Source organism: Physella acuta, unplaced genomic scaffold, assembly GCF_028476545.2.
Source record: "Physella acuta isolate Inbredline_101_S28 unplaced genomic scaffold, ASM2847654v3 ptg000548l, whole genome shotgun sequence".
Classification (NCBI taxonomy): Eukaryota; Metazoa; Mollusca; class Gastropoda; family Physidae; genus Physella; species Physella acuta.
In genome coordinates, this window is record NW_026732067.1 from 941,749 (window position 1) to 956,302 (window position 14,554).

General features: G+C 40.5%; 1 protein-coding gene across 1 annotated transcript in view; it reads right to left on the reverse strand.

Annotated features, from left to right (window-relative positions):
- LOC131946184 (potassium voltage-gated channel protein Shaw) overlaps positions 1-13,132 on the reverse strand; it is a 28,388-nt gene extending 15,256 nt beyond the window's left edge. The window contains exon 1 of the mRNA XM_059306837.1: positions 12,642-13,132. Coding sequence (XP_059162820.1) covers positions 12,642-12,939 — 298 coding nt within the window. The 5' untranslated portion in view covers positions 12,940-13,132. The remainder of the gene's footprint in view (positions 1-12,641) is intronic.
- Positions 13,133-14,554: the final 1,422 nt, after the last annotated feature.

Below are 14,554 nucleotides of genomic sequence, written 5' to 3' on the forward strand. Positions count from 1 at the left end.
GGGTTCTGTCAGATAGTTGTAAACTTACATAGAATGCCTGTATCTAAGTCTGATGTCAGCTAGCTGTAAACTTACATAGAATGTCTGTATCTAAGTCTGCTGTCAGCTAGCTGTAAACTTACATACATAGAATGTCTGTATCTAAGCTTTGGGTCAAGCTGAATATCGAGCCAATCAATTACGTGTAATCGATTTCTGTGTCGCATCAGATTTATATAATGAATAGGGCTATCGATTACAGAATATCGTATATAGGGGGACAGTGCGGCACAAAATACAGATTGCCAAAAACGATTAAAAAAATTTGTGCGCGCCAAATTTTGGCAACTGAAAATTGTCTTGAAACTGTTACAGCATTCTAACAAAATATCATTAAATGTGGCGCTCGCTATAATATCCCCCTCCCGACAGGTTACATATGCCGTATTATCTTGCTGTCAGTTTTATAAGACTAAGCAATACAGAATGTGTGCTGGTTGAATTCCAAATGAGTTCATTTGACGGCGTGAATGATGGTGTAGAGAGGACATATTTCAAACTCACGATTTACACATACACCAACATGTTCACACATACACACACACAGTTTTCTTTTTTTTTTAAATAGAAAAAAATAGATGGGTTAGGCCTGTAAATAAAGTTCGTCTTTAGACAGAGTGATCCATTGGGCAGATGAAGTAGATGAGTTTTCCCTGGAGGTAATAGTCTATGGAAGCAACCCCGCATCGGCCTCACAATATGAACACTTATTTTATAGGTTGTTTGCGTTTGGGTGTTTTGGTGCGAAATTTTGAAGCATGTTTGTCTCGATAGTAATTTTGCAGATGCGGCAGTTTAAAGCTAAGTGTTTTTTAACCAAGTGGTTTGCCCATGGTCCGAAGAATAAAATGGAGCAGAGTAGACAATAGTTGAGTCGATTAGGGTCCTCACTCAGTGTTTTAGACGGGGTGGTGGCTGCTGTCTCCTGCATTAACTTGAGCTGTCTTTCATGTTTTCAATGGGTCTGTGCTGTCATTCTACCTCTAGGTTGTTGTTGTTGATATTGTTGTTTTATCCATGTTTGTTGTTGTGTGATTTGAGGGCCGGGGGTTTCTTTCTGTGATGTTGGGTATCTCGGCAGTTTCTGTAACCGTGTTTGTTACTCGCTGTAGTGCTGGTGCGTCATGGTCAGTTGTTGGCGTCGTCATGACCGGGTATTGAGGATGGGAGATGGCTGGCTGTATTGTGATCCCTGTTGCTATTGGCGTTGTTGTGGCGTCTTCAGCTGGTTGTAGCGCGGGTGTTGTCGGAAAGATAGGTTTACATATGATTACTAGCAGTGGTTTGTCATGTGTTGTATGGATGCGCAGTATCAACACGCTTATTTTCTGCCTGGGATGGATATGTGTATGTCGATGCGTTCGTCCATCAATGTGATGTAGTGTGGTACGGTGACGCCGAATGCATCTGAGTCGCAAATGATTATGGGACTCTAAAGCAAGGGGGTACTTTGCGGTCGATAGTGACTTATTTAGAGCGGGACTGTTCACGCTGGACAACTCTAGGTTGAAGTAGATGAAAGGTGGGGGGGGGGGGGGGGGCTTGCTTTCACTTAGCTCCTCCCCACATCTATATATATATAGTTCTCTTCTGGGAGCCGCTAGAAAACAAGCTGCAAACGCGCTCCCTACCTCCCCACCCCTACATGGTTTTAGTGAGCTGTGTTCACTCTAAATGTTGACAAGCAGAGCCAACGATTTTAAACGTAGGGGGGGGGGAGGAGGAAGGGGGGGGGGGTTATGGTCCTTAACGAGCTACTTATAGTGTTTTAAAGAAATATTTACAGTGGCAGCGTTGGTACTGTCGAATTCACAAATTATGAATTACTGAAAAGTAGAAAAAACAACAACTAAATAGCGGCGTATGTTATGCCGCGGGCCGGCTCGTAACCATTAAAAGAGATCTTTAATTTTTTGTTTTAATATTGATTCATCCAGCTCACTTCGTTAGAAACAGAAGCTTTCTGTGTGGACAGACGATAACTACAGGTGCTCTCTATTGAACCACCCTAATGACGGTAACACCTCTTAATAGATTAAGTATTTTAAAAAGCTAATGTTTTTCAATAAAAGATATATATAATAATTCGAAATTGTTAAAAAAAAATACTACGGTCATATAGAAATCTGTAGAAAAATATAATTAAATAAAAAATAATATCCATTTTAATTTTTATCACTGCTGAATTTTTTTCCATGTTAATCGATTTTAGGTAACTAATTATTGGTTGTTTCCCTTTATTAATACATATACATAAATTATTATCAATGTAGGCTATACGCTCCCGGGCTTCCACCCACCCACCCATGTATTTGAATAGTTGAATGTGTTTGAAAATATTTCATCATATGATCTGCACGAGATTCCTTGGATCGTTATTGTTAACATGAATAAAAAAAAACCATGTTTTGTCAACTTTCTCTAAGGCGCGTTTTTACTTTCTCGTATACAAAGTATAGAGAAAATATTGTAATCCGGCAAAAAAAAATCAAATTTAAAAAATCGAGATTTTTGCAAATCTCTACGTTTTACATCTCCTTGAGTCGGAAAAACATAGTTTTGCAATCTTGTCCGTATGTCTGTGTGTGTGTGTGTGTGTGTACTAATAATACCCCGCACTATTATGCACATTTTATTTGGCGTTCACTTGGTGTGCAATTCTTTTTACTACGAGATTCTATTCTGTTTTAAAAAGTTTAAGTAATTAAAAATGGAATAAAAATATTGTCTATATCCCGAGTTGCCACCCCCCGTAGTGATATATAAGAATATTCGAGAAAGTTTAGGGGAGATCACTCCCGGTTTATTTCTATAAGAATCTACCAAGGCTGGACACTCTGATTGGGAAGTAACGAGTTAGCATAAAAGCTGGTGTTTGTATGTTGATGGTGATCAATACTCAACCGCTCCCAATGTGATTGGTCATACATCAACATTGAGTACCACCTTCCGACTAACGTGTAGGCTACACTGTTTTATTTACATAAAGTACCGCGTCACTGATGTGTACCAAATTTTGTACTAATGGAAATAATTTCACTACGCGGCACGAACCTAATTTATGATAAACTACCATTAACCCCCGTTTAACTGCTAATTATGCAAAAATTAATTACAAGAGCGAAATTTGACCTACAACAAAGCCCTGAAATAGCGGCAAGACTAGTCTTGACGACTAATGAAAGTACTTGTGAGTAGCATATAGCGCGCGTGCCAGTTTTATAGGTTGTTCTAGTTCTTTGTCAGGGGTGTGGCTGGTACGTTGCTTTGTCCAGGCAAAAATTACACCTGACAGTCGCTAGTCCAGAACTGTGTAATCTAGAACCAGACATTTCATTGTCTAGTACCGAACGTCAAACTGTCTAGTCTAGAATCAGACGTTTAATTGTCTAGAACCAGACGTCAAACGGTATAATCTAGAACCAGGCGTCTATCAAGTATAGAACCAGACGTTTCATTGTCTAGAACAGGGGTCTCCAAACTTTTCAGTCCGAGGGCCGCATTAACTATCAAATTTCAGTTCGGGGCCAGTTTCTTCCAGGCATGTCCTCCGCCATCACCAACAAACGTTTTTTCCTTGGACAAAAAGATCTCCGCGGGCCGGACGAGAGGACCTCGCGGGCCACATCCGGCCCGCGGGCCGTAGTTTGGAGACCCCTGGTCTAGAACCAGACGTTTATCAAGTCTAGAACCAGACGTCAAACTGTCTAGTCTAAATAGAATCTACATTAGTCTAGTCTAGAACCAGTTGTCTAACCGTGAATCAAGGACTTCCGACACATCCCACTATTCTGTAAACTGATTATTCAAGAACACAGGGGGTTACCAACCTTTACACCTTCAATTTAGCCTCTGATATTCAAGAAGACAGTGGGCTACATACCTTTACAAATATAAAGCCTCTGATATTCAAGAAGACAGTAGGTTACGTACCTTTACGAATATCTAGCCTCTGATATTCAAGAAGACAGTAGGTTACGTACCTTTACAAATATAAAGACTGATATTCAAGAAGATAGCGAGTTATGTCCTTTACACCCTCCATCTAGCCGACACTAAACGAAGGCAGCGATGTAATGAACGAGCAATTACGTTAACACGGGGATTAGTTTTATAGGATCAGACAAGAGATCGATGCTGATATTCTCTCGGCCAATCACATAGGAAGGAAATTTTTTCCCCACAGCGGCAATTTAGTGAAGTTTGATTAATTTGTCGGTGAAAGTCTAAGCCTAGGTTTTTTTGTCTAAACGGGTGTTATGAATATCTTGAGGAAACGAGCAAGAACAACAGCATTTGTTCGTGACTTAGGGACAACAGCATTTGTTCGTAACTTAGGGACAACAGCATTTGTTCGTGACTTAGGGACAACAGCATTTGTTCGTAACTTAGGGACAACAGCATTTGTTCATGACTTAGGGAAATGGAGAGTTGAACATGTCTGCTAAGTATCTTTAGGATTTTATTGTTTTTAATATGTTCGTGCTTGTCTACTAGCCGTAGACTAGATACACACAGTAAAAACAACACATCAACTACACATGTAATGGTGTGTTAGACCATCATCATCCCCACAGCAGGGTGCCAACATAATCAATCATTCGGACAATCGAACACTACAGTTATTGAACACCTGTCGATATGTAATCGTGGCATGGCAATCAGCACTCAAGTACTGTTTCAGCCTGCAGTGCCGCGTCAGAATATTGATATTTGCAGAGTCAGCATCAGAATATTGATATTTGCAGAGTCAGCGTCAGAATATTGATATTTGCGGAGTCAGCGTCAGCATATTGATGTTTACTGCAGCATCAGACTGTTGATGTTTGCAGAGTCAGAAAATTGATGTTTGAGAACATGGTCTGTACGAGCAGTCAGCGTCAGAATATTAATATTTGCAGAGTCAGCGTCAGAATATTAATATTTGCAGAGTCAGCGTCAGAATATTAATATTTTCAGAGTCAGCGTCAGAATATTAATATTTTCAGAGTCAGCGTCAGAATATTAATATTTGCAGAGTCAGCGTCAGCGTATTGATGTTTAAGACCACGTTCTGTACCTTCCTAGTCAAATAGACTCTGTTGAGTCTTACCATAGCGACCATAGGTCAATGAACTGTCACGGTGACCTTTCAGCCACCCGGCCAGACACCCCCCCCCCCCCCCAACACAGCAGTTTCGATTTGATTAGGGTCAGGTCAGTTACATGAGCTACCGGGAAATGGAGCTGGTCGAAAAGTCTAGTCTGGCTTCTAAACCCCAAACGCAACAAAAAGGAATTATAGGGAAAAAGAGTTAGAGTTCCTTTGTTCTTACATCTAAAGCAGATGTTTTTCTTTTTTTTTCTTACATCAGCTACCATTATAACTATAGTCGGTCCTTCAAATTCTATGGCCGTCCATTTGGGTGCTGCCTTTAAAACTGTAACTTTTTGTATAGCTCTTTGGTTGCTTTCAATTTTTTGGCAGTCCATTAAAGTTTTTTGGGTGAATTAAACATTCCCCCCCCCCCGGGTTTACAGTTGGTCTTTTAATAAACTTTGTCTAATGTTTTTTTGGGAGAGTTGAGGGACGGACGGGGGACCCTTACTACATCTTTAAAAAATAGTTTTCGTTTGTGGTCCGTTTTAAAAATTCTGATTGATGGTTAAAACGTTTTTTTTTTAAGGAAAACCGACTTTAGACAGAAAGTGGGTTCAGTGCGCATGCGTGAAACAATATGCTTGAACAGGGCCACCAATATGCCCCACTAGGAGACCTATATGCCCCACGACAATACCCCACGAGACGACCATTATGTCCCATGAGACGACCTTTATGCCCCACGAGACGACCAATATGCCCCTAGAGAAGACCAATATGCCCAACGAGAATGCCCCATGAGACAACCATTGTGTCCATGCGACGTCTAATATGCCCCACGACAATGCCTCATGATAATGCCCCTCAAAAAGACCAATATGCCCCAGGAGGAGACCAATATGCACCACGACAATGCCGTATGAGACGCCCATTATGCGACATGAGACAACCAATATGCCGCACGACAATGCCTCATGAGACGACCAATATGCCCTATGAGACGACCAATATGCCCACGAGAAGACCCGTATGCCCCATGAGAAGACCAATATGCCCCATGAGACGACCAATATGCCCAGGAGAAGACCCGTATGCTGTAATTGCTCTGTACGTGCCCACACTCTGCTGTCGACAGCTGGAGATTTGCTCCCATGTACGCTACAAGCACCTAATGAAACCAGCGGCTTGTGCTTATTGATTAACATAACTACCCCATCGCAGCCAGAAGCACGGGAATATTGGCTGCAAATATTTGGGAGGGAAAAAAGTGTAGATAGAATATGAAAAAATAAATGGCTACTTCGTGCTAAACGGAAGATGCGCAGAAGACATGCGCGTTGAAAATAATAATGATGTAATTTTCGAGCATTGATAAGATTATTTTTTTGATTATTGAGTTAACGTGCGGAATGTATGGATTGTGTGAATTTAGTATATTCTGTTCGTTTTTTTTTGTGCATTATGAAAAGTCTTTCATTCAAATAGCTACACTTCCCTTGGTTATGATATTATCTCTGTGGTTAGCTGAGCTCTTATTTCAGCACGTTCTGGTAAAACTTTCATAAAGGGCACAGTCTGATTAAGCATTAAATAACATTTCACAATGTCGCTCGTGTGCTTCTTTAGAATAGGGGTTTCTTGTCGTTATTAATTGAACATGGGTTCTTTTGTTTTTGATGATAGAATGCTTGAATGACAAATTGGATGGGTTAAGCTGTAACCATGGCAACAGAAAAATAAGAGGGGCATAAAGAGGGGGGGGGAAGGAGTAGGCGTAGTAACTTTGTAGTGTTATAAAGAGAGGGGGGGGGGCGTATGACGGCGTAGGTGTAGTGACTTTGTAGTGATATAAAGAGGGGTGGACCTAGGTATGGTGACTTAGTAGTGTTATAAAGAGAGGGAGTAGACATAAGTGTAATGCCTCAGTAGTGCTATAGAGGCGATGGACGCATGCTAAGTGGGTGAGGAAATTAAAGCAGGCACATTCACAGTCTACTGTGAACTAAACAAGCTTAATGATTTTTTTTTGTTTTTTTTTTTGCAACACTCACCTAACAGAGAATGTTGATAGATAATAAGAAATAGAAAATTTAAATTTATATATATTTTTTCTTTTTACATATATAAAAAAGTATTGTTTAAACATAATGAATGATAAGGTACCATGGGGGTGTTTTAAATTCTAAAAAAAATATTGTTTAGAACTGCTTAAGATACTTTATTCAGTAAAGAAAAAGGTAATTTTATTTAGTTTGAGATAAGCAATGTCATCCTAATTTGGACGTCAGGTTTGTGTTTTTGGTTTCTCATACCTACGTCCACACGTCACCACTGAGCCTACTATACATGTAGGTGGGGGCGCGGGTGGAGTTATCGACCTAGTTATTAGTTTACAGGCCAGGTATTCCAGCTCACCTTCCACAGTATTGATCGGTAGCACCAAACACGTCTTTCTCTGGTCAGTTTTAGCCGGGTCTCAAGGGGGGGGGGGGGGGCAGCGTAAGTTTTAGCCTGATCTCATGGGGGGGGGGGGGCTACGTCAGTTTTAGTCTGGTCTGATGGGGGGGGGGGTGGGGGCCAGGTCAGTTTTAGCCGGGTCTCATGGGGGGGGGCAGCGTAAGTTTTAGTCTGGTCTTATGTGAGGGGTGGGGGCCAGGTCAGTTTTAGCCAGGACTAATGGGGAGGGGGGGGGAGGCAACGTGATTTTTAGCCTGGTCTCATGGGGGGGGGGGGCAACGCCAGTTTTAGTCTGGTCTAATGGGGAGGGGGGGGGGGGCAACGTGATTTTTAGCCTGGTCTCCGTTGTGGACCCCTCAAAGTAAAGATTTTCTGCATCTGATTGAACAACAGCGTACTTTATACCTAGTCCTCTTGCTCAATCAGCCGGTCTATAATTAATGGCATTTTTAATGGCACCGGTGAAACTGCTTCTCTGCGCACTGTCTGGAAACTTGGTAGTGTGAAGAGTGACTCAGGGAAGACTGGCAACATGCAGGCTTGGGTAATTTGAGATGGTATTGAGAGGGGGGGAGGGAGGGGGACGCGTGTGAATATTTCAGTGATACAATAATTAAACTTAATCGGCAGTGGGGTTGAGAGTGGGTAGTGTTTTGATGTTACAGGTTTGGACAAGCGCCAAGGGATCTGGTTGCTGTGAGAGGGTTGGAGCGGGTTGTCATGTCAATATGGTTGATATGTGGTTGGACATTGATGACCTTGGTTTTACCTAGTTGTGTTACAATCGCGCGTCCATGACATAACTAGAAATGACCATCTATCTTAACTTGTGTTAAGTCATGGGGGAAATACTTCTCCAATCATTTTAATGTGTGGTTCACGAGATTCATCACAGGCAGCCACACAGAAGCTCGCGTAGTGAATAGTTAACTACAACATTAGCAGTATAGCTTGAGTGTGTGGGAATAACTGGCGTTAAGTGCTGTGTAGGCTATATTGCAAAAATACAAACATGAACATATAGAGTCTAACTGTTACAGTATCAGAAAGTTAAAATAATGATACAAAAAACAACTGAAATTCCTTCCGCAAGGCGCGTCACAAAAGTCTCGCGGTCACCTAAGTGCGTCAGTGCCATCCGTGTACTGGCCGGCACCCGCGACCTGTTCTGGCCTCTGGTGGGAGATGAAACCTATCACGTGATCAGGGACTAATCTATTCCCTGTGAAGCAATGAACGATATTTTTTTCTGGAAATATAGCCTCACTCAGTGATTACATATTGATTCCTTTCTGCATCTCATTGTTGAAAAAAGTATACATTACACACATACACTTTATGTATATGTATATATATATATATATATATATATATATATATATATATATATATATATATATATATATATATATATGTATATATATATATATGTATATATATATATATATATATATATATATAGATATATATATATATATATAGATATATATACATATACATATATATATATATATACATATATATATATATAATATACACAAATATATATATATATATATATATATATATATATATATATATATATATTTGAACGTACTTGATTACTTGTACATCAATTTTTACTTATATTCATATTTCAGTTTACCTCTATAATGAGACAAATCAGCGATCTATATATTTATCTACATGTGGGAAATCGAATGTTATGATCGATAACGCATCTTCTAGTTTCCATCCAAACACATTTACAAAGTAACAGAGAAAAAAATAGATAAACAAATAGACAAAATCACCATGGCAACAGTCTATCGATACATGCATGGATACTGCTGTGTATGTCTGATTACACGATTACATCGTTGTTCGATTACATGCGATTACACGGTGACTTTAGAATGGTTTACTTAACGCTGGTTACTGGTAAATGTTTACATATTGACGTAATACTTTGTTCGACGGCCATAGAGTCTTAGCCATCGTGTTGGGAAGATCAGTGACATCTGACTATGCCAATAGGGTTCTGTATTTGAAGATTATCGACCAATGGTCTTAATAATAGAAAATAAATTTTATTCGGCGTACGGGGTATTTTTTATTAAAGTTCGATGTTTGAGTACGTGGTTTGGTGTTTATGGTACCTTTTTGTATATAGCTCGGTGATCGAGGTAAGTTTTGTATGTATGTAGTTCTGTCTACGAAGTACGTTCTGTAAATAGTTCGGTGTTCGAGGTAAATTCTGCCCGAAAACCTCGAGTAAAGTATCACTCCATGTTACAAGTGGTCATTCCGTCAATGCTTGTAGCTACCCCTGCCTCACCCTGGTTTATCCCCCCCCCCCCCCCCACATCTACGCCCCTACCACCCACCTCATCCAGTGAGCCCCTTCCTAAACATATTCTAAGTTCAACTAATTAACTTTAATGAATTGTCTTATTTAAAAACCAGTGTGTTCATGGTAGACCAAGCAAATAAAAAAAAGAACATTTCGCTGATCGACAGCTTTATCAACGTGAAGAAATGGACTTTTTTAATACGGAAAAAAACACAACTTTTAATTTTTCACTGAGCTATGGACCTACAGCACTACATATACTATCACGCTGATGTCGCGTATATATATATATATATATATATATATATATATATATATATATATATATATATACAAAACATATAGTTCGTTATGGCGTAAAATGTTGGGTTACAGTGACTAATAATTTTTACTGCTACATTTTATTAAAATATTAAAGCGGTTTGAGGTACATTAATAATATTGCAAAGTTGAATTAAAATTATTGATAGCTAAATCTATTACATAATTAAACAAATGTCATCGAAAGCCTAATGGGATTTATGAAATCAACTTTTACATTTATTCTCTCCTTAACACGTGCTACATGATACTGTAGTGTTCATATACAGAAGTTATAATGCATTTCAAGTTAAAAAACTGTAGCTCGGAGCACAATGATTATTCGAGAGTAATTAAGTTAGACGGAAGTTAATTAAATTACGAATGCGGAAGTGACGTGCAGATGTCGTCTGCCACAAGATGGATGAAAGAAAAATTGGGCGGTCTTGATGTGTCTCTGATCTCGTCTTTTATCGTTTTGTTTCGTTGTACTTGGGTTCTTGTTTTTCTTTATCTCTCAACCTTAGTTGTTTTATTTTATTTTATTTTTTTGTATTTGTTTTTTTTCGCCTTGTAATGACTCAGCGGTTAACCTTCGTTGTTAATTTAGTTGTTTCTTTGTAGTTAATGTTTTATTTTTATTTCAGCCCCACGCTGACTAGACTTTTAGCCGTAAACTGAGATGACGTTAAGTTGTTTGGTCGTTAGGTCCCAGATTTCCAATCACGTTAGGAAATAACTTTATAAACGTCTTGTCGATTTTGATTTGTTTAGTACTGTTCTTTTATGTCAGGATTTAGTCAGTTCCCTTTGGACTAGAAGTCCTAGTAGTCCTAGAAGTCCTAGGACCCAGGACATTCCACAGGAGCCAGGACTTCCATTAAGACCCAGAACTTTCGTTAAGATCCAGGACTTTTCATAAGGTCTAGAAGTTTCTGCACGATCCAGGATTCCAGTTCGCTGCATTAGAAACTGTTACTAGACTTGCCACAAACCCACAGACAGACATTGTGAACTAAACAAAAGCTTATAAAAATAGTTATACATACCGGACATCAAAACCCCAGCATACACACATACACACATGCGCACTGCTACACACACACCCACACAAACATACACACACAGCTACAGACACACACATCAATAAAAATGCAAGAGCTCACCCAGCCCCAAGCGCTAGAATTGTATTGAATCCACCCAACTTTTATTTTGTTTGGCTCCCCACTAGTTACGATGATTTTCTGCAGGTTGATACAAACTGACAGGAGCGAATTAAAAAAATATAAAACCCACTTTTCCTGGCTGGCTACGTCGTCAAAAGTTATAAAAAAACGCTGGGGCTGATAAAAAACTCGACAATCTGCAGATCGGTGTGTGTTGTGATGATTTTTCAAAAAGTTGCTTTCTGATTTTCATCTATGATAGAAACGTTTTGTTTTTTTAAATGGCGAAAACATTGTGGTTCACATGTGGCAAGTCTGTGGTTAAATGTGGTAGTGGCTAATGGTGTACTCGATCGGTGGTGTATTGGAAGGATGGCTGGGTGGACTACAATGACATTAGAATCACTGGGGCACACAAAAAAATATTGTCCTGGATTAAAAAAAAATAAACTAAGGGACCCCTGTGTGAGTCTGTGTGTGTGTGTGTGTGGGGGGGGGGTCGAGTCAATGTGGGCGTCCATATGTTGAGTTTAACTTAAAAAAACACTTTAAAATAAAATAAAAATAAATAAACTGTACATAAAAAATGTAGGTTATACATTAAAAGGTGGCGTAATTCTACACTGGATCAAGATTGTAAGATTGTGATCAGATTGTAAGGTTAAGATACAAACAGAATCCTATTGGAAGATTTATACGATACCAACGGAATCAGATTTTTTAAGGTTATGATACAAACAATCATATTTTAAGGTTACTTAACAAACAGCATCAGATTTTAAGGTTACGATACAAACAGAATCAGATTTTAAGGTTGCGATGCAAAGAGAATCAGATTTTAAGATTACGATACAAACAGAATCAGATTTTAAGGTTACGATACAAACAAAATCAGATTTTAAGGTTACGATACAAACAAAATCAGATTTTAAGGTTACGATACAAACAAAATCAGATTTTAAGGTTACGATACAAACAGAATCAGATTTTAAGGTTGTGATGCAAAGAGAATCAGATTTTAAGGTTACGATACAAACGGGAAAGATTTTGGAGTTGTGAAACAAACGGGAATGATATTTTGGTGGGTCAAAGGCAGTGTATCTTCCAGACTTTTTTCTCCGAAGGAGGGGGGGGGGGCACTTGAAAATTTCGGGGGGGGGGGTGTGGTAGACTAATTTCGCCCCCCCCCCCCCCCCGAAGAGATGTCTGGAAGAAACTCTGGACAAAGGGAACCAAATTCTTCGACTGTGAAAGAAGGAGAACTCACCTGTCCTGTAGAAATCTATGATGGAATTAAAAACAGCCGGATGCCGGTCAAAAAAATATTCCTGCTTGCCCTTCCCGCTGGACGTGTGCAGCGCCGCCAGACGGGAAAGGCGGGAATTGGGGACGTTTTTGAGGGTGGTCACGTGGGTCTCGTGCCGGACCCCGCCCACATTGAGCAAAATTCGTTCGTCGTCGCTGGTGTCGCCCAGGATCTTGTGCCGGCGTGTGGGCGTGACGTTGCTGGAGTTGACGTAGTGTCGCACCGGGGAGGCGGTGCTAGACGCCTCGGCCCCGCCCATCAGGTCGTCCCACACGCGGACATGGGTGGGCGTGTCGTTGTCCTCCCGGGCCTCCTCCTGGACGTAATCCACCAGGTTTTTCTGCCAGTGGAGGCGGGGCTTCTGCTGGGCGTGTCCCTTGGGGGCGGGACGACGCCGACGCCCCTTGGCCTTGACGGCGTCCTTGCTGGGACCGGCGTTCTCAACCACGACATGCTCGCCGTCTGTTTGAAGTCCTGCTCCCTCGCTGTGGACCCCTGCTCCATCGCTGTGGACCCCTGCTCCGTCGATGTGGATCCCTGCTCCGTCGATGTGTATCCCTGCTCCGTCGTCAATAAGTTCCACTTGAGATTCATCCTTGGTGGTCGTCCGGCCGGTTCTGATTGAGGGCCGGTCGGCAAATATCATCCCCTTCAGCTTGGAAGATATCGTTGCCGGCATTTAGCCGTTGGCATCCGGCTGCAATGATATTAAAAAAAAGGAATAAATTAATTTGTAACAAAACAGACCAACAACAGAAGATACCAATGATATAGAATCGATGAAGCAGTCTTTGAAATCAAATTATTTAATGACACTTGTTTTACTGGTTTAATTAGGCTGAAAGGAGCAAGCACCCGATGTCAAGGGGTCATCTGCCTTCCATTCAATGTCCAGACATTTTAGAGGTCAAGGGGTCATCTGAACTCCACTCATTGTCCAGACATTTTAGAGGTCAAGGGGTCATCTGACCACCATTCATTGTTCAGACACTAGAGGTCAAGGGGTCACCTGACCTCTATTCATTGTCAAGACACTAGAGGTCAAGGGGTCACCTGACCTCCATTCATAATCCAGACACCAGAGGTTAAGGGGTCATCTAACCTCCATTTATCGAGCAGACACAGAGGTCAAGGGGTCATCTGGTCTCTATTCATTGAAATTACTTCATAATTTATAATTTGTAAAGAAGGAAAAAAATAAATCATCAGAAGAGTAGCCGAACCTCATTAATTGGATAATACAAGATTTAATTAAGAAGACCCTCTTGTTAACATCGAATCTGATTGTCCAGTGCAGCAGATCCTGTCTGTACCGATGGCTAGTGTAAAGGTTAGGTCTAGCAAGTAACATTTGCTGCTCAAGATGAACATAAGGTAGAGTCATCACTATGATACCACATTCACAACTACCAAGCCTAGCCGACGATACAAGTACCAAGCCTAGTCGGACGATCTTGTTAAGGGTAGTAGTGAGAGTATTATGGAGACATAGCTATGATACAGGGGCGGAACTACAGTGCCGCCAGACACCGCAATGCGGGGGGGGGGGGGCACGCCATTTAGGGGACCAGAGCCGACCATTATAAATTTTTTTATAGTTTAAAAAAAAAGTAAATTTTCTTTCATTTTTGACTTGATGGTTGTTTTGTAAAAAATACCTTAGCTGCGGTTGGATTATCTTTATTCTATAGACACCACCCCACGCTCTTGTATCTTCTTTTTCCCTTTGTTTTTAAACCACTGTGAAAGCCGAGTCTTTCTCATACAATTAAACTTATCAAAGATTAGCAAATGTTCAAACCACTTCTATGACTTATTTCCCTTTTTTAAAAAAATAGTCCAATAGGGGTGGTCATAAGCTCCTTTGAATAGAT